Raw genomic sequence first — 25,307 nt, 5'->3', positions numbered from 1 at the left:
ATGAATTAATGTCTGGTGGCATTAGGCTCCCTCTGAAAATTTTCAGAGGGAATTGATAAACCTTTACATAACCAATTTGTTACTTTTGTTATTTGAGATGATCTGTTTACCAGCACTGCTGGAAACAAAATGAAAGAGAAGGACTTGATTTTTCCAACTGGAATATGTAGAAGCACATAGACAAAGCGCTGCCTAATTTGCACACAATTACTGTTATTGTGTGCCTTGGCTCAGCCTTTGCTGAGCTCGATAACAGCTCGTGCATCTGTTTTTCTGTGTCTGCGTTCAGTTATGGTAACTGAGGAAATGAATCACAAAATAAGGTGCATGGTTGTGCTGATCAAGTGTATATTTGATTTAGTGGTTATTATTAGTGCATTAATTTGTTCCATCTCGAGTGTAATCCCGCATCTAAGGGTCTTTCAAGTGGTATGATTGCACCCATGCTTTCAGGCTATCAGCATTGCTCCCGGATGTTTTGTGGATGTAGAAAACTCAACTTTTCTAGCAGTGCTAGTGCTGGTTTCTGCCTGCAGCACGGTTCTTGCAGCCACTGTCTGCCCTCTGGAGAAGCTGCCCTGGCCGAGCTGTTCTCACCTCCACCCTGCTCGAATGCAAGAAAATCTGGGTTTCAAAGCTGCTCTTGTGCATGTCAGCGGGTAGCTGGGAGACCTTGGGAGTCCGTGCTGTTGCAGGTCACCATCATCCTTGAAATGTTTTAATTACACTGGAATAATTATTCTTCATGGATAGCTTAAACTATTTCCCAGAAACACAAGGGTGTCTGTGTATGTGGTTTCATTGATGCTAAATTTTGTTTTCGATCCTGAGCTCCAGGTCTTGTTTGCATGCTGGAAACATTGAAGCTGCAGTGTTTGCAAGAAGAAAGGACTCAAAGTATGACAGCAGTGCCTTTCTGGCATTGGGAATGATTATTTTCAAAGGGAGCTGGGATGAGAATAGAATAAACAATCCCAGTAGGTAAACGGAGACCAAGATTTACATTAAAACAGTGTAGGGGGTACGTTTAGGAGCAGGTTTTAAAGGACCAGGTTTCTGTTCTCATCTTGTGTCAGTTCCCTGAATTCTTGCAGCAGAAAACAGTAAAATTCTGTTTCTGTTATATCAGGCTGCTGTGTAGGGGAATATCACTGCCATTCAGTTGTCACGTCTCTTCTTGAATCTTTGTCCTCCAACAATTAGCTCCAATTAGTCTAACGTGGCATTCAGTGCAGTGCTTTGCTGTGCAGAACCCCTGAACAGCTGGTGGATTGCTTCTGGCCTTCAGGCAGGCTTTGGGGTATTGTGGAGGTTTGTGCCATTGTCCCTTCCTCCTCCATGCAGACTGACAACCAGCTAACGTGGGAGGGAGGGACTGCTGGGGACAGTTCTTGAAATCTGGGTCAGATTCTGCTGCCGTGGCTGGGGAGGGGGAAGGAGAGTGGTATGTGTTGTTAAAACTTGCTTTCAATGTGTTTCAGATTTATATTTATAATGAGAAGATAGTGAACGGACATCTGCAGCCTAACCTGGTGGACCTTTGTGCTGCTGTTGTAGAGTTGGATGATAAGGTACTGCCAATAAGTTAACACGAGGAAATGTATTTAAGCTGTTTTCAGCTGTGATTAACAGCCTGCTGACATTGATGGAAAAATACTGATATTGCCAAAAAAATAAATAAATTGCGTGGCTCCACAGAAAACACAGAGCCAACACTGAAATCTTCTCTAGTCCGGCAGGGCCCACCAGTGATGAATGTGGTCACGATGAAAATTTCTTAACAAAATGGGGAAGAGAAGAGCCTGGTTTCACTGTAGTGTCCTGTCATGAATGATGAGCTGTCAGAGGAAAAAAAAAATGCTTTCCATTTTAAATGGGTTCTACTGAGTTCTGTTTCCAAAATGTGAATATAATAATATCCTAATATCCTTTGAACGTATTTAGATGTAAGTGAAGGGTCTTCAATCAGTCTCCACTAGGACTGGAGTAGGGTCCGACAGCAAGGTGTAAAGCCAGCCAAAGTCTGCAAGGTTAACTTTAAATCGATGGTCCATCTGCTTTGCTTTTTTCCCCCCTTTTCCTTTGATTGTGTTGCCTTGATCCACCCCAAAAAACAAGTACACAAACCTGGCCACCTTTTAGAAATGCCTGGGGGAAAATACTGCAGAAGGGTCATGTCGTGAAAAGACTGCAAATGGAGAGAGCAAAAAGCTGTTCAGAAGCTGAGAGGCAAATGCTCGGGTCGGCTGTAAATTACAGATGTGCTTCTTTGCTTTGAACAGCTCTGTTTTCTTTGCTAGGGACAGCAAGGTGAGTTTCAATATTCTTGCTGCTTTGAAGCACCGTGATCAAACAGCTGCCCTTGCTGAAGCTAACAGTACTGTTACTTGTCAGTGTTTTGCCGTTTCAGCGGGGATACTGTAGTCCTGTAGGTACTGGTACGATCTCATCCTTGGGAATGAGCAGACCTGGATGGTTTTCAGCCTCTTTTTGTAATTGAGTCTTTGTCTAAGTCCTTTAGACATTTCACATCACAGCTGATGGCACAGCTTTCCAATGACAGCCAGAGCAATCACTTACGTGAAAAGCTGATGTGGTATTTTTTGAGTGGGATATATGAGCCGGAAATGGGGAAGGAAGCTGAGCACCTAATACCCAGCCTAGTCTGGGAAATCTTTAGTACTGGCTGAAAACTGCAGGTAAAATATTTATAGCCATCTCCTTACACAAGCATTAGGTAGAGAAGCCTGTGAAATTTGTATTCTGCAGGACAGAAGGGGCTTACCTTCAGGATTGCATCCAGTGTCTCCGCTGTAAATCTAAACTGACTGAAATTACTCCCCTGCAGTATGTCTTTATACTTCTGCTTTAGCATCAAAACACCACGTAGCTCAAAACAGGGTTGTTCACCTTTGTGCTAATCGCTGTTGCATGGAACGGTTTGTTCACAGAACATCTCTGACTTGTGGGCCATGGTGAAACAAATGATCGACATTCGCCTGGTTTCTGCTAGCGACGTCTTGAAAGTCCGGACCAACTTGGAGGTGCGCATGGACTTCGTGAGGCAGGCTCTGCACTACCTCGAACAAAGGTAAGGCGAATGCTCTGGATAACACAGTCTGATAAATTTCCCTAATAAGCCAGAACGGCTTGTGAATACACACAAGCATATTAACAAGTCAGTTACTTCACGCTGCTCACAAGAAGTGTCTGTTGCCTGTCTTTTCTGTTCTAAGGGGCTTAGAGCAGCCACTTGAGTATAAAATTGTTTTAGTTAAAAACTGTTTTAACTAAAAAGGCCTTGAATCCACTGGGAGCTTGTTGCGAAGACAAAAAGATCTTTTATTCTTTCTTCAGTGTTGCCTTTAAAGATTTTGTATCTGTCACAGTGATATGTGAAGATTTTTCAGTTGTAGAAAGAGATCTGTTCCCCCTCTACAACAAATTTCTCATTTTCCATACTCCCTTTCTGATTGCTGATTACCTGTCAGGAGCTGGTGCTGGGTAGAAATGAGGAAAGCACTGGGAGCAAATCTGGTGCAATGAGTCAAGTTCTGATCGTGCCATCTCTGCCCTGAAAGTTTTCTGTAACATTTCAAGGGGCTGTAGCTGAGACATCTAGCAATGATTTTCAGACTCTGGAAAGAGGCTTACTGTCTGCAGCAGCAAGTATTCCGGTGATCTAAGCTCGTTGACCAGGAACGTGCTTGCAGAGTTGCAGGCCAGGGAGCAGACAGGCTGCAGAGAGAAAGCCAAGGCTGAATCCCCCTGTTGGCAGTATTAGCTGCTCCCTGCACGTGTGCCCACAAACCTGGATGTTGCAGTCTCTTACCAAATAGCTGCCAATTTAACGCTAGCAGGATTGTTCAGCAGTGGAAAGCAAACAATAGATGCAGTGTAGTGCGTGGGCATTTGTTACAGGTACAGTTCCACCATCTGAGCTCTGAAAGCGCTGCGCTCTGACAGAGCACACTGGGAAGAGATGTTTTCTCCTCCTGGCGCAGCCTCTTTGCCCCTAACGGTTGGTTGCAGCTCCTCATCAGTGCTCGTTGTCATCCAGGGGTGCTGGCGGCATGCCTGTCTGCGCACAGAGAAACTTGACACATCAGAAGTCTTCTGTTCCCAGTTCTTCAGTCACAGCATTGCGTGATGAGCCAGTTAGACTCTTAACCCAATTTGCCGAATAGCCAACTTGCTAAGTTGTCACAGTCACGTTAAATGCTAGCTGAAATTAGGTATGTGGTTACACAGAATTCCCACCCCGAACCCTCCCGGGACAGAAGCTGAGCTCTTCAGACTTGATCTCTTTTTAAACCTGCGTGCCTTGCATTGTAGCGTTTTATTTCTTCCTAGCAGGAATTGGCTAACTGGCAAAGCAAACGCTGATTCTGGGGTGTTTGCATGCTTCTGTGGTCCCTCATGTGTAAGGGGAGGAGATCTAACACCGCTAACAGCTGGCCTTGCATCAGTTCTGTTGGAGCAGGTGTGATCTTAAACCCTGAGGAGCTTGGGCTTAACTCAGCCATAATATTAGTTACAAAGGTGTGCTCATGCTTGCTTACGTTAGGCATAGGGTTTTTTAGTCTAATAGTTCGGTGGTCTGTAGCTAGGAGCCAAAGTAGGAAATACTGTACATGCACTAGTGTGTTTTGTGCTGTGGGGGGGAGGAAAACTTCAAAATTATTGCTGCAACTTGTATAGGTATTCCTTCAGCATGCAGACTTTTGAGACTCCTGCTTCGAAACAAATATTTAAGAAATATTCAATATTTGTTAAATATTCAATATTCAAATATTCAATATTTGTTAAATTGACCTACATTGATTAAAGGCTTTGACTCTTTCTAGAAAGCATTCTCAAACTTGCCTTTACTAGTCTCTTAAATTCTCTTTCTCAATGATTTCCCTCAGATAGGTCCATGGCCCCAAGGTTTGCTTCCTCCACAGGGCAGGGAAGAGGAGAAACACAACTGCAGTGTTTTTAAATGTTATTTTGTGACGGCACTGACTGGAAAAGCAGTAGCATGGAAAGTTTTTTTGGCAGCTACATGACTGAGTTTAACTTATTTCTGAGAGAACCTAATGAGAGGAACCTCATAATAGAGAGTTGAACCTGGAGCAGTATACCACAGGCTCCAAATGTGGTTTCTCTTGAGACTGCTGAATACAAGCATCTTCCTAAATCAACAGAAGTTTTTGCCTCATTTTGCTGTAATGATAATGTTTGAAACATCATGGTAATTTGCTTTAAATTGCTGATTCTGGTGGATTTAAAAAGCAATGGATGTTTTTTCTAGCAAGTAAATTTTGATCTGTTTGCATGCCTTTATTTTGCTTTTCAGTTACAAAAATTACACCTTCATGACTGTCTTTGGAAACCTGCACCAGGCTCAGCTGGGTGGAGTTCCAGGGACCTACCAGCTGGTCCGCAGTTACCTGAACATCAAACTGCCTGCGCCTGTCCCTGGTCTCCAGGTACGTCCACCACCTTCAGCTCTTGGGCTAAAACAACAACACATCTGCTTGTTCCAGCACAGCCAGGAAACTCGTGCAGCCTCCGATGGTCTGCTGTTGTTTAAACAGTTCTCAAAACAGAGGGCTCTTACTCCTTTTCTAGAATTTTCTGTTAGGAAAATGGAAGATAGATAAAATCAGTTTGACTGCGTTCAGAGCTAGCCCCAGATGTATGGCGGTGCTCAGTAATTTGAGAATTTTAAATTCCAGGAATTGTGGTTTCTTATGGTGGTCTTTTTAAAAAGGAACAAGCAAGTATTAAACTCTGTTGTGATGTTTCAGAAAAGCAGAAACATACTCTCCCTGCTTGGCTTTTTTCTATTTTTTCCACTTTATAAGATGGTGACAGGGGTTGTTGGTGACAAAATATGTAATGCATTAATCTGAATTGTAGCCATTTATTTAGGAATCTGAATAAAATCCTGTTTATCTTCTAGAAAGTGCACAGCTGCGCACCTACAAAATCAACAAGGCAAATAAGCAGGCTAGACAGAAAAATTACAAGTTGAATAATAAATATGTAACGTTAGAAACAACATAATTGAGACTAGCTGTCCTTTGCTTACCTGCTGGTATACAATTAGTCTGGTATCTTTCTGTTTCACTACAAATGTTTTGAATACCTCAGTTGCCTAATCGAAATAGACTTCCTGGGTGGAGAGGATATCTGAATGCTAGTTAGAGGATTACCAGATCTTCATCCAGAACTGAAATCTGGGCAAGCAGAAGAGAATCCCTTCCTTCGCTGCTAGAATGTGCGCAGCTTTCACTGAACTTAAACCTCACGATCTCTGACTCCTGTACCACAAACAGAATTTTTACCCAAATTGGTGTATGGGTATAAGGGCAGAAATATAAGCTAGGCAAATAATAATTCACATGGGCTGCTTTTTTTAAATTATCTTTCATTTTCAGGACGGTGAGGTGGAAGGCCACCCTGTCTGGGCACTGATCTACTACTGCATGCGCTGCGGAGATCTGAATGCGGCCATGCATGTGGTGAAACGGGCACAGCACCAGCTGGGAGAGTTTAAAACCTGGTTTCAGGAATACATGCACAGTAAAGATAGAAGGTAACTGGAAACTTAGCAAGACCTTCAAGGGGTAGAAATTTCTGTGGAGCAGTGAAATAGTGTCTTGGTAGTTCCATAGAAGACTCAAGTCTCTTCTGGTGGTGATAGCTTCCTGGTGTTTTTATTACCTACCTAAATTACATGTTAAAAGTGTGCATATTTTAATTTATTGGCTTTGATGTCTAGAAATCTTCACAGTGAAAGAATTGTCTGAAAAATGTAAAGTGTGTGTTTCAAAACTAACATTCTCTGAAATGTTGAAATTGCTGAGGGTTAGACAATATCTCACCTACCACAATATTAATGCCCTCCAAAAGTGATTGTCCTCTGATTTTTCTTGCAATGGGCATTTGAAAATGATCCTCATAATTTTAATTAGACAATTAAATTAGCAAGCGATACTTTTACCTACAATTGTAAATAGTGCAAGAAACATCTTCCAGTATGCTTTTGCTGTGAATATGCAGCTTTTTATATTGGTTTCTGTCCAGATCTCCTCAGACAGGGGGCAACAGGTTTTATATCTTCTCCTAAATCCCTTGTATTTTTCCTTCAATTTTTTCCCTTAGATTATCTGCTGCCACAGAAAATAAGCTACGTCTCCATTACAGACGAGCTCTGAGGAACAACACTGACCCGTACAAGAGGGCTGTTTATTGTATTATTGGCCGTTGTGACATTACAGATAACCAGAGTGAAGTTGCTGATAAAACGGAAGATTATCTTTGGCTAAAAGTAAGTGTGGATGTTGGGGTTGTTGTTTGTTTTGTTTGCTTTTCTTTTTTAAGAACAAGTCTGTATGATGCTACATGTCAGCTCGGCGAACCTCCCTTAATTCCAGGTCCATTTTCTGCATCACTATAACGTATGTGACTTGGCCTGCAGATAGTGAAGGGCTGGGAACTCAAGTCCCTGGGCTACTCTTACCCTCTGTACTATCCAGGTGCTAACCTGGGGATACTTCTTTTCTGGAAGTGTCGTGTTCTTTATTTCACATGGGACACTTCTTTTCTGGAAGTGTCGTGTTCTTTATTTCACACTGATCCTCATCAGCTCTTTTTACAACTAGCATTAGCTTGCTACAGTGAGGATCCATTGTGAATTTTCCTTTCTGGATGGATTATGGCTGAAATGTCGGTGTCAATTGATAGGAAGACAATGTCCTTGTGTCCAGTAGACAAAGTTCTTAGAGTTTTGGAGGCACGATGAATACTGGTCAGTACCCATTGAAGAGAGGGAATAAAATGATATATTTAAGATCGGGGGGAAAACAATTTTAATTTTCAGTGGGTATTCTGAGTCCCTGTATTCAAGTTTGGAATGAACGGAAGCAAAAGGACCCTTGGGTTGTATCTGCATGTATTTCTGCTGCTACTGTGTTAGAGAACTTTGCTTCCCAGCAACAGATGGACCTGCTGCTGTGACTAGTAATTTATAGTCAGTTGGTCAAAACCTGACAGGGCTTCAGTTGGAACGAATATCTGCTCAATGCATCCCTTGTGCAAGGTGAAGTGGAAATATGTTGGTTTTTTTTTTGGATGTTTTTAGCTGAACCAAGTGTGTTTTGATGACGATGGTGCAAGCTCTCCGCAAGACCGATTAACATTATCACAGTTCCAGAAGCAGCTGCTAGAGGACTATGGTAAGAAACACCAAAGAGATGTGCCACTGAGGTTCTGCTTTTCTCCTTAGGGCACTTTCCAATTGTTATTACACAAACCCTGGACTGCACATAAAGCCTCTAGCTCTCCATCACAGGCATCTTTAGAGTGTTCATGAGCAGCGATTTTCCCTAGAGGAATGGCAGATTTCAGTAAGACATGATGAAAGAATTCTGTGTGTTCTCAGCAGTCCAGAGGGTGAATATTCATAGATAAACAACGCTACTGTTGTTTGGGCTGTATCCATTATAAATTACAGCTTGCTTACCTTCACCATATATATGCGAAGGTCTTCTAGCAAAGCTTCCAGGTTTTAAAATACAGAAGAGAACAGCATTGCTTACCTAATGCAGGCATGTCTTTCCAAAGCTTTTCTCTGCATACATCCATTGTTCATCGTTTCCCTTAAATTATCATTTGTAATCTGCAGGGGATCCAAATCACAGTTCTTTACACTTTGGAAAGTTTTAGGAACAACCATGGCCTAAGAGAGTATCTTTGTGCATCACCATCTTTTGATCAATGAAACATGGGTCATTTGAACCATCAGAAACGTACACAATTTGATTCTCTACACCTTTGTAGTTTGCAGCTTGACTTACACCCAGATAAAATTGAATGGAAAAGAAATATAATAAGCTACTATTGGTGTCATTGAGTAGGAAAATCCAGGTTTATAACATTATTTGGTCTGCTTGGCATACACATAAATGAAGACATAAAGTTGTGGCCAGTAGAGAATCTGTTGCAGTCAGACTTGATGGCTGTCTGAAAAGAAAGAAAAAAAGGAACTTTTTTGAGTAACTTTATTCTTTCATTTCCTGAATGTTTTTATGGTGTGTCTTTGAGGATATATTTGCAGAGAAACAGTTATAAATAGGCCACTGATGTGTGATTAGGTATTCAGTTTTGTCTGGTGTGTTTATTTCTGTTGTCACTGAATAAACGTACATTGTGACAAGAAGCATCCCGTGTCAGCGATCTGATTGTGAAACCATTTTCACTAGCTCTGTGTGTGTGTATTTGTTTTCTCAGGTGAATCACATTTTGCAGTGAACCACCAGCCTTTCCTCTACTTCCAAGTATTGTTCTTGACAGCACAGTTCGAAGCTGCGATTGCTTTTCTATTTCGGACAGAGCGTTTGCGTTGTCATGCTGTTCATGTTGCTTTGGTCCTGTTTGAGTTAAAATTGCTCCTGAAATCTTCTGGGCAGAGCGCACAGCTATGTAAGTCCTGCACGTTAACAATAATGGAATATTTTTGAGCCCCTGTAGCACCCTGTAGACACCGCAGCTCTATGTAACTGACCAAACAACATTTATCAGCATAATCTCCTAAAAGTTAATCATTTTAGTTGCATTAGAGCTCTGGATTATGTCTCTGACTAAGTTGAGATGAAGATCAGAGCAACATTTGCTGGCATTACCTACTCCAATTGTGTTGTTTCTGACGTTGCAGTAAGCCATGAGGCTGGTGACCCTCCCGCTGTTAGGCGTCTCAATTTTGTGCGGCTTCTGATGCTTTATACCCGGAAATTTGAATCAACTGATCCAAGAGAAGCCCTGCAGTATTTTTACTTTCTCAGGTAGGAGCCTGTATTTCTCTCTCATTTTTCTTCTAGTGATGCTACTTAGTTATTATCTGGGAAGTCCTTGTAAAAATTCCTCCCTCCTGTTTGTTTTGTAGGAACGAGAAGGACAGCCAAGGAGAGAATATGTTCTTGCGTTGTGTTAGCGAACTAGTAATCGAAAGCAGAGAGGTATGTTGGTCCGTGTTGTACTTTCTCACTTAAATTGAAATGCATTTCTTGATTGAACACTTCCTTATGCAAGACAGCCTTTGTTTATTCCTTTCGCCTGATGCAGACCTAGCTGAGGGGGAGATGAAAGCAATGATAGTATGTTTAAAATACTTAATCAGGTCTTTTTGTGTTACTTACATACAAATACTAATTTTGACATCAGTCCCTGTTTTTCACTCACCCACAACTGCATTTTTGTACTTAGTAAATATGTTGTGAAATATATGCAATTCATCTCTCTATTTTTGTTTTCTTTTTTGCTACTTTACATCTCTGTGGATATAGTTTGACATGATTCTTGGAAAGCTGGAAAATGATGGTAGTAGAAAGGTGAGTTAATAATTGATGTGTCTATTTTAATACTAAAAAATACAAATCACATGTGATTTCCGAAGTAGTTATGAGATTATCCAGCTTTTCTTCATTTTTCACCAGTCAAATTATTGCCGTGTTTGAATAAATACTGTTATTTTCAAGTATCGTATCCTTTTATAGAATAATCCATGACCTGCTGTCACAGGTTACATCACTGCTTACATGGTTAGAAGATAAAGGAAGCCTTAAGGTTTTGCCTGTAAAGAGGAGAGTGCATGCAAATAATAGAACATTTTGGATAATCAGTGAAGTTTTACTGTGCACTGCAGCAACTTATTCTGCTTCATACATCAAGCAGACTCCAAAATCAGTTAAAACTTAAGGTTAGGGCTCATGCTGCAATCATTGCCACTGTCAAAAAAAAAAAAAAAAAGTGATTTCTGGCAGGGTTTTCTTTTGCATGTTTTTGTTCTGTTGGTTTAAAAGCCATGAGATTGCACACATTAGGTTAACTCAGTAATCTTTACCAATTATTTTTCATTTCACTGTTCTTTCCAAGACATATAATTTTTTAGATTATAGTGTTGGTGATGAGTCCTGTTTGTTTGATTTTAATCAATTCATTTAAAATGTAATTGTATTCTTGTGTTTCTTTACTATGAAACCAGAATTTAGCAATCACAGTTTTAAAATAAATTCTTCTTGATAATGTTACTTTTACATCCTTAAGTACGGTAAACTCCTTTCCAGATATTATTGCCTTTTTCATCTCTTCTATTATACTTGTTTATTGTTTCATTTAAAGTTCTTGTGACACTTTCTTTTGTCAGTGTAAAATCTAACTTGCAATCTATCAAGTCAATATTCACAAACAACAACCCTGGAGATCCTGGCATGTTATATGCAGAAGGTTTCCATATTTTCTTCTTCCCTGTAATGTGTCATCAGCAAATTAAAATAATATATTATTTGACCTGTTGTCTGGGTCATTTTGAATAACGTAGAAACTGCAAATGTCTCAATACTGACTCTTTTGGAGAAAGTCTCACAAGAGCTCCTTCTATTTTTAACATGGTCCTTTTGCCCATTCCCATGGAAATGTACAGGCCATTCTAGTCATAATCCAACATGTAAAATATTCATTGTCTTGAAATACACTTGACAGAATATTAAGGAATTTTAAGCATTCTGATTTCTCTTCTCTGTTCTTCTTTCATTTTGTCTCATCTCTGTAGCCGGGAGTGATAGACAAGTTTAATAGTGACACAAAACCTATCATTAACAAAGTGGCTTCTGCAGCAGAAAATAAAGGATTGTTTGAAGAAGCTGCAAAACTATATGACCTTGCAAAGGTAACTATCTTCTATGTGCTGCCTTAAATAATTACTTGGTTCACCATTTTTTTGAACACATTCCCTGTGATTAGGAGGTTAAACGTAATCTCATTGATTTACCTTATTTCAGTAGACTATTTGTGCAGTTTGAGCAGAGCCTTTTTCTGCTTAAAGAGGGTTTCTTTGAGAAAACATGGATAGATTGTTCTCCAAGCCATTCTGATTTAGGACACCCTAGGTTCTTGATCAGTGTCATCTATTGTACTGGTTGCCCTGTGCATGATGTTACCGTGGCTAGTAAAGTGACGTACCTGGGATGTTCTCTTCCAATTGAACTGGTAGTGAATTGAACTCTAAAATAGCTGGGCTTTGTAATGAGTTCCTGTTTCCTTTTGAAATATATTTGAAAAAAAAAAAAAAGGGGGTTACAGCAATAGCCAGTGTCTTGGGGGGGGAAATTAAATGCTGTATGGTTCTTTTTTCAGTACTATTTCACATGAGCTAACAGCATTACGTTGTTTACAGCTAAAGTGATGTTGACTCTGTGGGAGGGAGACATCTCTGAGGATGCACAGGGCACCACTGGATATAACCTTTCTGCTTTTTCAGTGACTTTAACATCCTGTCATGTTCCTTTTACTTGTGTGCAACCTTAACCTCAACAGAACCCCGACAAAGTCTTAGAACTGATGAACAAGCTCCTCAGCCCCATCGTTCCCCAGATCAGCACTCCCCAGTCGAACAAAGAGCGGTTGAAGAACATGGCCCATTCGATTGCGGAGAGGTAAGACAAGGGGTCAGGACCCGACCCGAGTCATCCTAAGGCTCGTATCTGCAGCAAGCTATTCAGGAAGACAAAAAAGATGACAATTTACCCTGTCCTGCTTGCAATGGCTTGCAGTACTGAAACCAGGAAGGTAATCTTCAGAGGCAGGCCGGGTAAACATGTCAAGAAGCTTTATCTGTAGGTGAATAAGGAAAAAGGATTTACAGGATTGCTACCTGGCAGATAGAGTCTATTAAAGAGCACTAAATAAAATGAATTAAGTGTTTTAGGTGATTTTAAAAACAAAGTATCATAAGCAAAAGTTGCAGATTCATTGCACACAATTCCATAGTTGGAAACAGTATTAGGAGAGTGCTACAAACCCAGTAATTCTGAGTCGTAACAGCAAAGCAGGCAGTTGGGCTGTTGGAAAACTTTGTTTTGCTGCTGCTTTAATGAACTGCTTGCAAGATAAAAAGGGGACATTTAAGTTGAGCGTGTATGTGACTATCATAAACAGACCTCATTTCCACAACCTGTTACTTAGAAAAGTGCAGTGCTTAAAAAAGAACAAGATGTGGAAGTGACCAAAAGGAATATCATCTGCAGTGTCAGTGTGTTAATTAGGCTACGTGCTTAAGAGACATCAGTGCTCAAGATTCATTAGCAGCTAGAAGTTAGGAATAAGCTGCTTCTCTGCTTCTGAAAGGTAATAATTGCAAAATAGCTTTGGGACTTTTTTAATCATCTTCTTTTGATGCATCTTGTTACAGTGATTGCCATGGACAATTCCCATATTTTACTAGGGGAAGATCTAGGTGCCTGTGAGAAATGTCTTGCTGCTTTTTCCTGAAATGTTTTCATGAATAAAAATAAACCAAGCAAGTTTGCAGGCACTCCGAAGTTGCAAAGACAAATAGAAGAATGTATTGATTTCAGTCAGGGGCCTTTGCCTTTCTTCTTTTGACAAGTGACATTTGCCAGTCCACTCCTTCAGTCAGCCTTTCTTTCCTTTAACTAGGCTGGAAACAGAGCGAAAATTGGTGCTGTATTGACTTAGCAAGAGCCTCATTCTCCAGCAAACATTAAGGAGAATTAAATCTATGGTTTGAGTTTAAGCTTCAGCAGAGGCTGTAATGGGCTTTGTTTTGGTACTTGCTTTGATCTGTGTGAGAGCACCAAATATTACTGCTCAATAATGCCACTTTACAGCAGCAAACCGTATTGATTCCAAAGCCAGAACAGTCCTGAGTAGCTCATCGGGGTAACTGGGGCCTTTCTGCATGAGCTGTGCTGCAGTCAGCACCTCTGGGCGCTGAGCTCTCTGCGCGTTCTTGTGGTGTTTTGAAGGAACAGGGAAGATACCCAGCAGAAAAGGCTGAGGGGGCATCTGGCTTCCTCCTGCAGCAGCCGAGGCTGGTGTGTGCCATGCATTTGACCACCCTTACTATTACTTTGAGGAAGGAGCTTCTTTCTGAGCTGCTTGTGCTGTTAGAAGAGCAATCAGACAGCTCTCCAAGTCATCTTCTGGCAAGTGTAACTAGAGAGAGAGCATGCGGAAGCATCTAATCCATTTCTTAGCTTTTTGCCTGAAGCAGGCGGTTGTGCTGCTGAATTGTCTGCTGTAAACCAGTGTGTTAAACAGCCTTGTTCAGCACTTGCCTTGTAGGACCCGAGTTTCTGTCACTGTTTTCTCCGTGAATATGGAAAGTGTAAACATTGAAAAGGAGACAAATGCTGGATTTGATGGAAAATTAAAAGCGACTAAAAGGATTTTTAAGAAAAGCCAAAACCTGTGAAAATTCTGCCTCTTGGTTAAGCAAAACTGAAGTTGTCCTTTGTTAGATGTCTTCCGTCCTTGTGCTTGATGTCTCTGCTTCAAAGAATTGCAAGTGCATGCTTATAAGTGGTTGCCATTTTGCACAATAAAATTGTAAAACATTTTCTTTCAGGTACAAAGCTCAGGGGATAAGTGCAAAGAAATCCATTGACTCCACGTTCTACCTTCTGCTAGACTTAATCATGTTTTTTGATGAATATCATGCCGGTCACATTGACAGGGCCTTTGATGTAAGTTTCAAGAGTTCTGTTTGAAGTGCAGCCTTACTAATGCCCTTGAAAACCCAGGATGTCTCATAACACCACTTAAAATAAAAAATTACATTTAATGAGTTAGAAGGTGCTGCAGTGCTATAGGAATTTAAAAATGTGCTTCTTTCTTGTTGCTTGATAATCGGGAAGATCTTTCTGGAAATATTTTCTAATCCTTGAACAAAATATTTCTCCTCCTCAGCAAAGTCAGGGCATAGACCAGTAAATAACAATGAACTGATTCTCTTGAATGGAATTGGGAGCATTTCATTAACGCTTCAAAAACATACTTTATTAGTATAGAATATATAGAGCATTGATTGTTTACCCTGATTTGTGCTTTTCTTTTTGAAGATTATCGAACGCCTAAAGCTTGTACCTCTTAGCCAAGATTGCGTGGAGGAGAGAGTTGCAGCCTTCCGGAATTTCAGTGACGAAGTAAGTAGTGTCTCTTGTTTTTAGCTTCCAAAATACTTTTCCTTGTTAAAAGGATGTTAAAACCGTTTAATCTCATCATTCTTATTCTTTAAAGGGAAATAGGATGGAATTATTTTGTATTCATGCAAGTAGACTCTTGGATTGCTGCTCTTTCTCTGTAATGCTGCTCTTTGGAGCACTACAAACCATGCTCAGAAATCTTTTCTCCACTTTGCAGAAGGAGTCTGTAGATCTGAATAGTTTTGAACTTGCTTAGTTAGATTCACCTCTGTGGAACAACACCTGGGTTCTAATACTAATAGTTGCCTCTGCTCTCCAAACCTCATTTATTGTGCATCGCACTAAATTGAAAGAAGCTACTCCACCAGTTAGTGTCACCTGGGAAATGAATGGAGGAGTGTCAGGCAAGTGAACAGCAGCCTAAGACAGAGCAACTGTGCAAAAATAGAGATTTGCTCTCAGTTCTGTTAGTTTGCTTATGTATAGCAAGGAATCATGCACCAGTGATTGTGAGCAAGACTTGTTTTCTGGGATGCTGTGCAATCCTTAGGCTGTAAATTGAATACGCAGTATGCTCCTGGAAAACTTGGGAAATTATCCTCTTAGTACAGCTGATGGCATCAGGTTTTTTCTTTCCTCGGCATTACATTTCCTTAGCTATTTACCAGAAAACAAAGCCTTTCACCTCTACTGTTCTGAGTGTGCATCTACAACCTAAGTGGAAGTCTATTACTGCTCTTGGACTGTTTTAACTGGAAGGTGGAACTTCTTTTTAGGAACTTCTCTTAGACAGCGCTTGTTTGTATTTGAGTGTTTGGGTGTTCTCGTGTGTGTATTCAAGTGTTTTGGGTTTTATCTGGACTGTTGCTGCCCAACATGAAGATGCAGCTGTCTGCATGCCTGTCCCAAGACTATGGATAACATTTTTTGCCAGGTCATGCAGTCCTGGTAGGGGTAACCATTAAATGTATGACTGTTGTATAAGGAGTTATCAACCACAACTCTCATTGCTTGGTTTCCTGTTGTCATTGAGCAGTGCTAATGATTCTGTCAACCTGCTCTTCATTGCAATACATCATCTTTTTTTCTCTCCTTTCTGTAGATCAGGCACAATTTATCCGAGGTCCTGCTTGCAACCATGAATATTTTGTTCACCCAGTATAAGCGGATGAAAGGCACAAGCCCTGCCACTCCTGCCAGACCCCAGCGCGTAATGGAAGACAGAGATTCGGTAAGATTGTAATCCTCACTGTCTGACAAGTTTTCCTACTTTCTTTTCCCCTGACTTTCAAGGGATTGGGCTTTAACTGGGCACCTCTAACAGTCTTTGGTTTCAAGCAACTAGCCTTTTCAGTTACTTGTCCTGAGGCCAGTCTTTTGTAACTTCACCTTTGTGTAAAGAAAGGGTAATGCTCTAAATGGCACAGAGCTAACTAACAATATATATCCTAGCAAGAAGAAATAAGCATTCCGTTTGCTTCTTGGTGGGATCTTTGGTAATTAGCAGATGTGAACAGATTTAAACTTGAGCTGATTTTCAAGAACCAGATTTCCACCTCTGTCATTTGAGTTAGTGCCCTCTTCATGCAAAACTTATTTCTTGGGGAAAGGCACTTCACTCCTCTCCCTGGCTTGCTTCCATAATGGCACGGACAGACATTTTCAAAGACATTTCAAATTTCCATGGGCAACACACCAATACCTTCAGATATATTCACTTGGTGGATGGCTGTAGTGGTTTGCCAGTGTCATTCTCCTGTCTTTGCAGCAGTGCGGGCAGCTTTCAGGTGCTGAGGTGCTTGGTCTGGCTGTCTGGTTTAAACAGCTGACAAAGTTGGGTTGGACTTAACTGCTAGACTTGCTGCTGAAGCATTTCCTGCATCCACGGATGGAAGGCTGCACCTTCAGCCACAAAATGGGAATCTCTTAATAACATCACTTAAAGGACACAGACTGGTGTGTGGGCACTCACCTGTAAATACTCCCTAAAGCAAAAATGTGTTTAGCTTAGCTGCCGTGGGTTTTGGTCTCATAGCTCTTACTATATTAAAGCTGTCATAGGCACTTAAAAATCAAGGCCAAAGCACTCATCCTGTCCTACAGATCAGGAAATATGTATCAGCTCCTATTTGAGAATGAAAAACAACGTGGGCATCGGCCAGGTTTTTATCCAGGCTTCAGACATCTGCAAAAGTGCCTTTGATCTCTAAATTTCAGTATTGGTGAAAGTCTTTGTAGCATTTTTAAATTACAGTAGAAAACGAAAGTTTGGAGTTAACGATGCAGCTTTTGTCTTTGGGGTACAGCCCGTGTGTGAGTTACAGGATCCTGCCTTGCAACTGCACTTGGACTCTAGACTGGCAAAATAGGAGAAGGATGCATGCTGCTTAGGCTTCTCCCCACCTTAAATTCTGTTGCGAGTCCAGGCTAATGCAGTCCGTTACCTGCTCTTTGGGTTCACAAGGATGGCTCTGAGCAAACAGCCTGAGCTCCTTGCTTTTCAAGTGAGCCTTTTAGTTCAGTTTTGTGATTGCAGTGTTGTGCCTTACATAGAAACATCTACCACCTCCATTTGGGTGTTACCCTGTCAGGTGTCATCTCAGTGTGAGTAGCATGACAGCTCAACAAGCTGTCGAGCTCAACACCCTCGAAAGTTTTCTTCTTCAGGCATGAAGTTTTGTTAATCAAGCTGCTGGCCTTGCGGTGGGATCTCGTAGCAGTAGGGCATCGCTTGTGGTAGCGGACACTGAGTCTGACTCGTGGATCTCTGGCTGCAGAGCGCAATAAAAGCAGTGCTTAACCATCAGAGGGAACAAGTGCCCACTGCCTGTGTACTCAGGGATGTGATAAGAGAAATAGTTGAGTGATTATAATGTCAGAAGGGAGCATGAATCTTCTGGTGTAGGATTAGTTGGAAAAAAATCTATAGGCTTGAAGCTCCCAGCTGCCTGGTTTGCATGCGCAGAAAAATATCGGGCAGGGACACATGGAAGGTAGGCTAAGGATAGCTTTAAGACATGCTCCCCTGTTGTCTTACCCTGCTGAATCTCCTCTGACAATGTGGGAGTGGGAAGCTAGATCGTGCCAGTTTCCCTGCCTGGGAAACAGCTGGGGGATGTAGAGATGGGAAGAAATGAGGGCATTTTGAACATGGGGAGGTGGTCCTTCAGCAAAACCTTCCCCATTCAGCTGAGCAGAGATGGCAGATACAAGCTTCTGCAGGCTGTACTCAGCAAGTTTCTTCTTTTGAACTTCCCTGGGGGAAAGGCAGCTTTTCCTTTCTCTGCAAAGAAGGAAATTTGGGGGGAAGTCACTAACACTGTGTGGTCTTCCAGAAGCTTTAACAGTCTCAGTGCATTGCCCAGTAGACAGTGCAAGCAAAAAAAGCACCTTTCCTCGAGCAGGTCTTTGAAATCCCTAGGCTTTCTCTACATCCATCCGAGCAGAGAGATTCATCAGAGGAATTCGAAAACACGAGGTAGTAGCTGTTCCAAGTCTGAGGCTTGTTTCACGTAGCAGGGAGCAGAGTCCCCCCGAGTAGGAACATTCAGCTCTTAAATTTGCCCTCCGGTGCCCAGCACTGCTCTGCTGACTGCCCAAAGTGGGACCCTGCTGTGACAGGTAGGGAGCAGAGGGAGTTTTGCAGGAACCGTATGAACCCAACAGCAGGGGCAGGATGGAGAGGGAGAAGCACCTCTAGAGCTCTGTGACCCGGTAAAGCTCTCTGCTAAAACATCTCCTATTCAATTTCAAAGATAAAATGTGTTGTATTTAGAAATCAGCAAGTTTGGACTCAGAGCTGGGTTTTTATGAATCTTTTTTTCACAAAGAAATTACCTATGCTACGTTTTGAGTCTTTTATACATATATATATATATATATATGTGTGCTATATATTGACATACACATACGCATATATATACATATACACACATTCACACATTAATTGGCTTAGGGAATGAGGGAGCAAAGTCCTGTCCCATTTGGCCTGATCCACTTTGTCAGATTTCAGGCAAAGATTGCAGTGAGCCTAGACTGCGGTGCTGGAAGCTGTCGCTGCCAGCCGTGACCCAGATGCCACCAGTGTGTGACAGCAGTGCCTGAGCTCCCCCGCCTGGTCCGGGTTGACTAGCCCCCTGCCGCAGCCCAAGGGTGTTATCTGGGTGGCAAAATTAGGTCATGAAAGGAATGGAATTCAGGTTCATTTGTGGTCTTATTTTAAATCACAAGTGACTTTCACGTTCATTAAGTAATTACAGCCACCAGAACATGTAGACCTCTGGGCCGCTCTTAACCTCTGCAAACCCCTGTTCTTGCTTCCCGAAGGACTGCTGCTTGCAACCCCTCCTCTTGCTTTGACTTTTAAAAATAGACTGGCTCCAACATGATTGCTACGAAAAAGGTAAAGGCAATGGTAATTCACGCTGCTCCTGAGCCTTTTTAGTCACAGTGAGAAGTTTTGCCTCTTAAGATTTAATTAAGAGCCAGACAACTCGATGTGCTTTATTCACCCACCACCTATTTTGATGTCCCCTGAAACACAGCAGGTTACAAGTGATGTACACGTTGGCCATCACTGAAACTGATTTTTAGGGCACCTTGTTAAGCAGGCAGTACCTTGGTGTTAACTGGGTGGTAGCAGCTCTGGAAACCGCCCTGGAAGCTTGGAGCAATGGGGTCAGACTCCATCCTGCTTCTTGTTCAGGAGGCTCCTGCTGTGCTGTTCTGCCTTCTGCCGCTCCTCAGCTGCAGCATGTGAAGGGAGGAGTGCTACGTTGCCCTGCTCTTTGCAGCTCCAGGTATTCGTCCTTGGCCAGACAGGAATACGACCCGAGGTAGGAGCTCTGCCCTGTATTTCTGCCAGGCCCTGGGGCTTTGCAGACAGTCATAGCTCTCCTTCAGACAGCATAGTAGTGGAAACACGAAATGAAACGGCTGTGATCTCAGTGCTAAATAAAACTTACTTCCCTACCCCATGCATAAAGCTGAAGGTTTTTTGCTCGGCTGAATCAGCAGCATTTAGCCAGCGTCTTGAAACAATCCTATCAGGTGAGCAACCCAGCTTTTCCTGTTATCAGCTTACAAAGCTCATCGGTTGCCACTGGGTAACCAACTGGTTTAACAGCACACTGAAGACGGGGTAGAATTGCCCAGATGGATATCAGAGCTGGTGTTTGTTACTGTTCCCAGCCACGTAATGGGCTTCACTCACTCCTCGGTTTGTCAGTCCCTGCTGTCAGATTCACCGTCTGCGTGCCCACAACAACCAACGTTGCTTCAGTGTTCCCTTCAGTCAGCAGATTGAGGGAGGATTTGAGCAGTAGGATCTTCCAGGAGGGTAATTCAGAGCTGTCTAATATTTAAGAAGGAAAACACTGCAAGCAAACAAAACGGTCTACACGGTCTGCCATAAAAATTCAGAGTTTCTGTATCTTTCTGATGCCTGCCAGCTGTTGGATTGATTTTTCCCTTTAATCTATTAATGGGGAAAAAAATAGGAAAAAAAAATCCTACATTCCACCTGCGACATAGCCTCCTGGGTGCACAAGAAGAGGTTTTGGTTACTCTAGCCAAACCTCCACAGGTTGAAGAGCTGTCAGTATGTTGTAGGTGAGGCTGGAGATCTAAAGGTGCGCGTAGCACTGACAGCTTGTTTCTAGTGCTTGTGCTTTGAGGGTGGTAATGCAGCATTTCAGCAGGGTCCTCCTTTTATTGTTATTTTGCCAAGTGGGAAAGAATCATGTTGCCCAGGGATGGACCGTTTTGTGCAGAGATTGAAGATGATTGCAATACAGTGATGCTCCAGATACTTGAAAACACTTTTTTCTTGGGTAATTTTAAATAAATGGGCATTTTTTAAGCGAGTGGGCGACTCACCATGCTTATAATGGTTGGAAAGGGAAACAAATTAGATTTCCATCCCAATGTGGAGTTATATTACCCAGAGAGCAGTTCTGAGTATAAACATTATACTTGCTTGTTTGAAAAGGCAAGTGCTTAACTCGTGTCTAACTCAGCTTTCATGGTGTTGTAGGGTGTTTTAGATACTACAGTAACTGTACTTTATTTTTCTATTCTAGCAACTTCGATCTCAAGCTCGTGCACTGATAACGTTTGCTGGAATGATCCCTTACAGAACGTCTGGAGACACAAATGCAAGACTGGTGCAAATGGAGGTCCTTATGAACTAGCAGAGCAGCTTTCCGTAGGGTTGCAGCAACCTGTGCCTGTCATTAGTGCGTTCAGGGGTGGGACCAGTGCCATTTTGTATTCTGTATTTTTGTTGATGGAAATAAATTTCTTTGATTTCTATTTGTTTTTGACATTTTCGTTTTCACTGATTTTTTTTATGTTTTTACGTTTTTATTAATTTTGTTTTAAATTGGTTTATATTTAGAAAATCATTCTTGGTGAGTAAGCGGGCCGTGCAGAGAGAAGTCAGTTCTGCAGCAGGGAGGTAAATGAACAATTTTGTAGCAGAAGAGGAAGTGCAGAGTAAGAACTTTGATTTAATGCTCAACGTACAGTTGGGAAATTTTGGGAGTTTTGTTTTTTCGGATGCATGTTAAATGTTGCAAATCTGTTTGATACACCACACGTGGCGTGCTGCTGTCAGTCCGTAACGTTGTCTTGTGGGAAGGAGTGTTTGTGATGCAGGTGAGCTCCGCGTGCTGCAGACTCATTTATGTTTAAATTGTTGGGTGCCTCACGTTTACACAGCTTTGCAAATCCTGGAGCTCTGGTCAAGCTTTTGCAGGGACAGCTGGGACGGGGAAAGGTATATCTGGATAGGAGATGTTTTGTAATTGGCACATGGGTTTTTCACAATCGAGTTCAAAATGGTCCCTTATTGAGTTCCCCAGGGGAAGCAAGGAAGCTGCCCAAGGAGTCTGTGTGGGTGCTGTGGGCAGAGACAGGTACTGCTCTTGGTTCTGTGAGAAACCTGTATCCCATTCAAGTGAGGGGCATTAAATAATGGCTCCTTGGCATAGTTTAAATGTTTTGAGCTACAATTAAATCGGTGTGAAAGCCCTGTTACGTTACAAGCTTTTTTTTTTTCCTGCAGCTTGAATGTAGCTGCCTTGACTATAGCTTTGAAATGAAATGGGAGGAATGGTAATTACAGCTCTTACTGCTCCCGACACACCTACCCTTCGGCACTGCTGCTGTTTTACCCTCACTCCATTTGTATTACTGGGATATGAGAACATGTGCACTCCTGGATAGGCAACAAAATGTAGGAGCTGATTTCAGCCTTTGCATGTTGAATTATTGTGGGGGAGAATTAATGTCCATTTCTTGCAGTAAGTGTAACCTGCACTGAAGGATATTTGACTGACTTCCTCATTATTTCTCTACCAAAAAAGTTGCAGTGTCAATCTAGTCAACCTTTTCAACAGGAATGGCTTGCCAAACCACCCCAAAACATGTCTCATGGCATGAGCAAGCTGGCTATTGGGGACCCCAGCAGCATAGCTAGGGATTGCATGTGGCACTGAGAGGTCCCGTGGCATGCTCAAGGCTCTTTCAGCTGAAGGATGGTGACGTGGGAAGCCCTGTTGGTCAGACAGGCTCAGGAGCGTGTCCTGCATCGTGTCCTTTCTCCTGCTGGAAGGGAGGATGAGAGGCCTGGACATCACCCTGCGAGTGAGGGGGATTTGGTGAGTTGCTGGGAGGTACTGGTGGGCCCCGCAGTGTCAGCAGGTGAGTGTGGGGGGCTTTGCCGGTGAATAACTTTGCTGGCGTTTGTGTGAATGCTTCTCAGTGCACCTCAGCTCCAAAATTCATCTGCTCTTGAGACTGAATTCCCAGAAGGTAGGTGGCAGAGCAAGGCATCTCTCCTGAAGCTCGATGAGAAGCCTGCTTGGCCTTGGTTGCCCCATGTGCAGCCCTGCAGGATAAAGCCAGCTCCTAATTTTCCTTGCTGGCACTCAGCCCCTGTCCCTAGGTTACTCTCAGCACCAAAGTACCTCTCCACAGTGACCGGCGGGCCCGTGCCTGTCCTTGGGCAGCCTCTGACCCGAGCGAGAGGGACGGCGCTGCCAGAGCCTGATGTGCAAGGGGGAGGCTGCCCTGCCTTGAAATGCCCTGTCCGTGCAGACAGCGGGGCTTGGCTCTCATTGCTACTGTTTGTGGGACCTTGTTTTTCTCCGGCCATCCCCTGCTCAGCTGAGCTCTTGTGCTGGTCCTTTATAAGCTGAGCAGAAGCTGAATTGTTTCATACGTTGTCCTAAAAGCTTGGAAGGGCTTTCTGTGACCTGCTGGCAGAGGAAGCAAATCCCCTGCAGGGTTTCCAAGCCCTGCGACCAGCCCCGTGGAGGTAAGGCCCAGCACTGTCTGAGACAAGATGTGAGAGGCTAGAGGTGTAACAGAAGGTGCCGTGGATAGTTGGGGTTCATTTACTTCCTACTGATTCCCTGTGATTACTTCCTAGGTGTGTGCAGGTGGTGGATATTGCAGCACAGCAGTCCTCCCGTGGTCCCAGGAGCGGCGGGCTCCAGCCTGGACTCAGCAAGCTTGGCTCCTATGCACGGCTTCATGGGCTTTGCTGCACTGAGGTAGATGCTGAATAAGGCACCCCTGTGGTTTTCCAGATGCCACTGTTTTCTCTTCACCACATGCCTTCTGACGTCTGCCTTCATGCTCTTCTGGAAAGAACAACCTGGTCGTGCTCCCTCAGGTTTCCGACCCAGACGTTCTGCTGCGGGAGTGGAGTTGGTAACCCTCTGTACCTTCATGCCTCAACTTTATATATTCAACTTCATCTGCTGCAGGGTTTTTTTGAGATGTCATTAAATTCATACGTTGTTTGGAGCAGCCTGCTTGAAGGTATTGTCACCGACCACTCCCTTTATAACAGGGAGGAATTCTTGCATATGTAATGTAAGGCTATCAAGAGTGACCCCGATTTTCCATGTGCAATTACTTGGAGCAGCATTTTCTGATTTCCTTTCCCAAGCTAGTGTCATCCATGTCCTACAGAGCTGGCTGTTGACTAGGAGGGCAAGAGAGTGCCTTGGTGTGAGCTTTACCATGGCCCTTTTAAAACCGATAATTCCAGATTCTCCGTAGGAGCCTGCATAAAGGTTGTGGAGCTGCTGCTTGTCCTTTGCACAATTCCTGATTTGTAGCCATTGCTCCAGGTATCACAATGAAGACGTGGTTTTGCTTCCTTTGTGTAAATAACTGAGACATTGGGAATGCTCCTTGTGAATATAGAGGGCTTGGGGCTCCTTGGACAAATCTGCAAAGGCCAAAATGAGCATCTGAGCCAGTCAGCAGGTGTGATTTGCCTGGCAGAGTTAGTGGCAGAAATGGGTTCTCATCTGAGAGCTGAATTTATTCTTGCTATAAACTGACAAAATGTCTCTGAAGTCAGCGGAGCTCTGTACACAAAAAAAAAAAAAAGCACAGATTCATGCTGCAGATTAAATTTAGGATAATTCGCCTGCGCCCTTTCCTGCTGTAGGATTAATCCTCTGCAGTAAGGACTCTGCAGGTAGAAGATGAAATGCAGCCTAGGGGGAGGCTGGCTGGTTGGGATCTAATGCAGCTCACACTGGTGTTGCTAGAGAGGACTGAAAGGGTTAAAGGTGTGTGTCTCTGGGCGTGCTGTCCCTGCACAGATGCAGCAGCGACCTGCAGGGCATCCAGGTTTGTTGTCTGTGGTTCTCATGGCTCGTCCGTAGCGAAACACCGGTGAGTGCCATGATATCAGCGTAACAGTGCTTAAAGCTTTGAAGTTTTTAAAGCTTGAAGCCCTTTGTCAAGCAAGGTCTTGGTTGATGTGTTCTGGGTTTACGGGGGAATTGCAGGGAAATTTGGAAATGCTCATTGTAAATGTCTGGCTTATGTTACCTGTCCAGTAGGAGGGGATTTAAATCTCTGCCAAGAGCTTAATCGTGGGCTGCTGGTAAAAACTAAATTGAGCTAATAAAGACAGCTAGCTGCCATGTGCCAACAAGCAGAAAATCTGCTGAAACGTGCCTTGAAGGTCCCTGCCTACAAACTGCCGTGGAGCTGGCAGATATTGGTGGGTCCTGTCCTCTTCTCAGCTCATTATTTTGGTGTTTTCCCCCAGTAATGCTCTCTCTTCTAAGTATTTTCACAGTGGCATCTGCAGTATTATCATTGTGTGTGCTTGGCTCGTCTAGTCCCGGTCAGGTATTTGCTGTCTGGAGGAGGATGGGAAGCGATCCCTTTGGCCCACCAGGTGAGGTTGCCAGCAGCTGCCTGAATAACCACCTCTTTTCTCTTTCCAGGCTTCCTTCCCTGCCGCGTGGAGGAAATCATCCCTGCTCTGCGCGGTGCGGT

At 42.9% G+C, this 25,307-nt stretch overlaps 1 protein-coding gene across 3 annotated transcripts in view; it reads left to right on the top strand.

Moving 5' to 3' along the window:
* Nucleotides 1–21,305, top strand: part of NUP93 (nucleoporin 93) — an 80,726-nt gene extending 59,421 nt beyond the window's left edge. For all 3 annotated transcript variants that reach the window (XM_040570947.1, XM_040570948.1, XM_040570949.1), the window contains exons 7-22: nt 1,482–1,571; nt 2,952–3,091; nt 5,342–5,474; nt 6,429–6,586; nt 7,156–7,321; nt 8,135–8,228; nt 9,283–9,474; nt 9,707–9,833; nt 9,935–10,007; nt 10,335–10,379; nt 11,600–11,716; nt 12,364–12,482; nt 14,417–14,534; nt 14,910–14,993; nt 16,096–16,224; nt 21,074–21,305. In XM_040570947.1, coding sequence (XP_040426881.1) covers nt 1,482–1,571; nt 2,952–3,091; nt 5,342–5,474; nt 6,429–6,586; nt 7,156–7,321; nt 8,135–8,228; nt 9,283–9,474; nt 9,707–9,833; nt 9,935–10,007; nt 10,335–10,379; nt 11,600–11,716; nt 12,364–12,482; nt 14,417–14,534; nt 14,910–14,993; nt 16,096–16,224; nt 21,074–21,184 — 1,896 coding nt within the window. In that variant the 3' untranslated portion in view covers nt 21,185–21,305. The remainder of the gene's footprint in view (nt 1–1,481; nt 1,572–2,951; nt 3,092–5,341; nt 5,475–6,428; nt 6,587–7,155; nt 7,322–8,134; nt 8,229–9,282; nt 9,475–9,706; nt 9,834–9,934; nt 10,008–10,334; nt 10,380–11,599; nt 11,717–12,363; nt 12,483–14,416; nt 14,535–14,909; nt 14,994–16,095; nt 16,225–21,073) is intronic.
* The last annotated feature ends 4,002 nt before the right edge of the window (nt 21,306–25,307 follow it).

This window comes from Cygnus olor, chromosome 12, assembly GCF_009769625.2.
Source record: "Cygnus olor isolate bCygOlo1 chromosome 12, bCygOlo1.pri.v2, whole genome shotgun sequence".
NCBI classification, from domain to species: domain Eukaryota; kingdom Metazoa; phylum Chordata; class Aves; order Anseriformes; family Anatidae; genus Cygnus; species Cygnus olor.
This window is presented reverse-complemented; position numbering and strand designations above follow the sequence as displayed.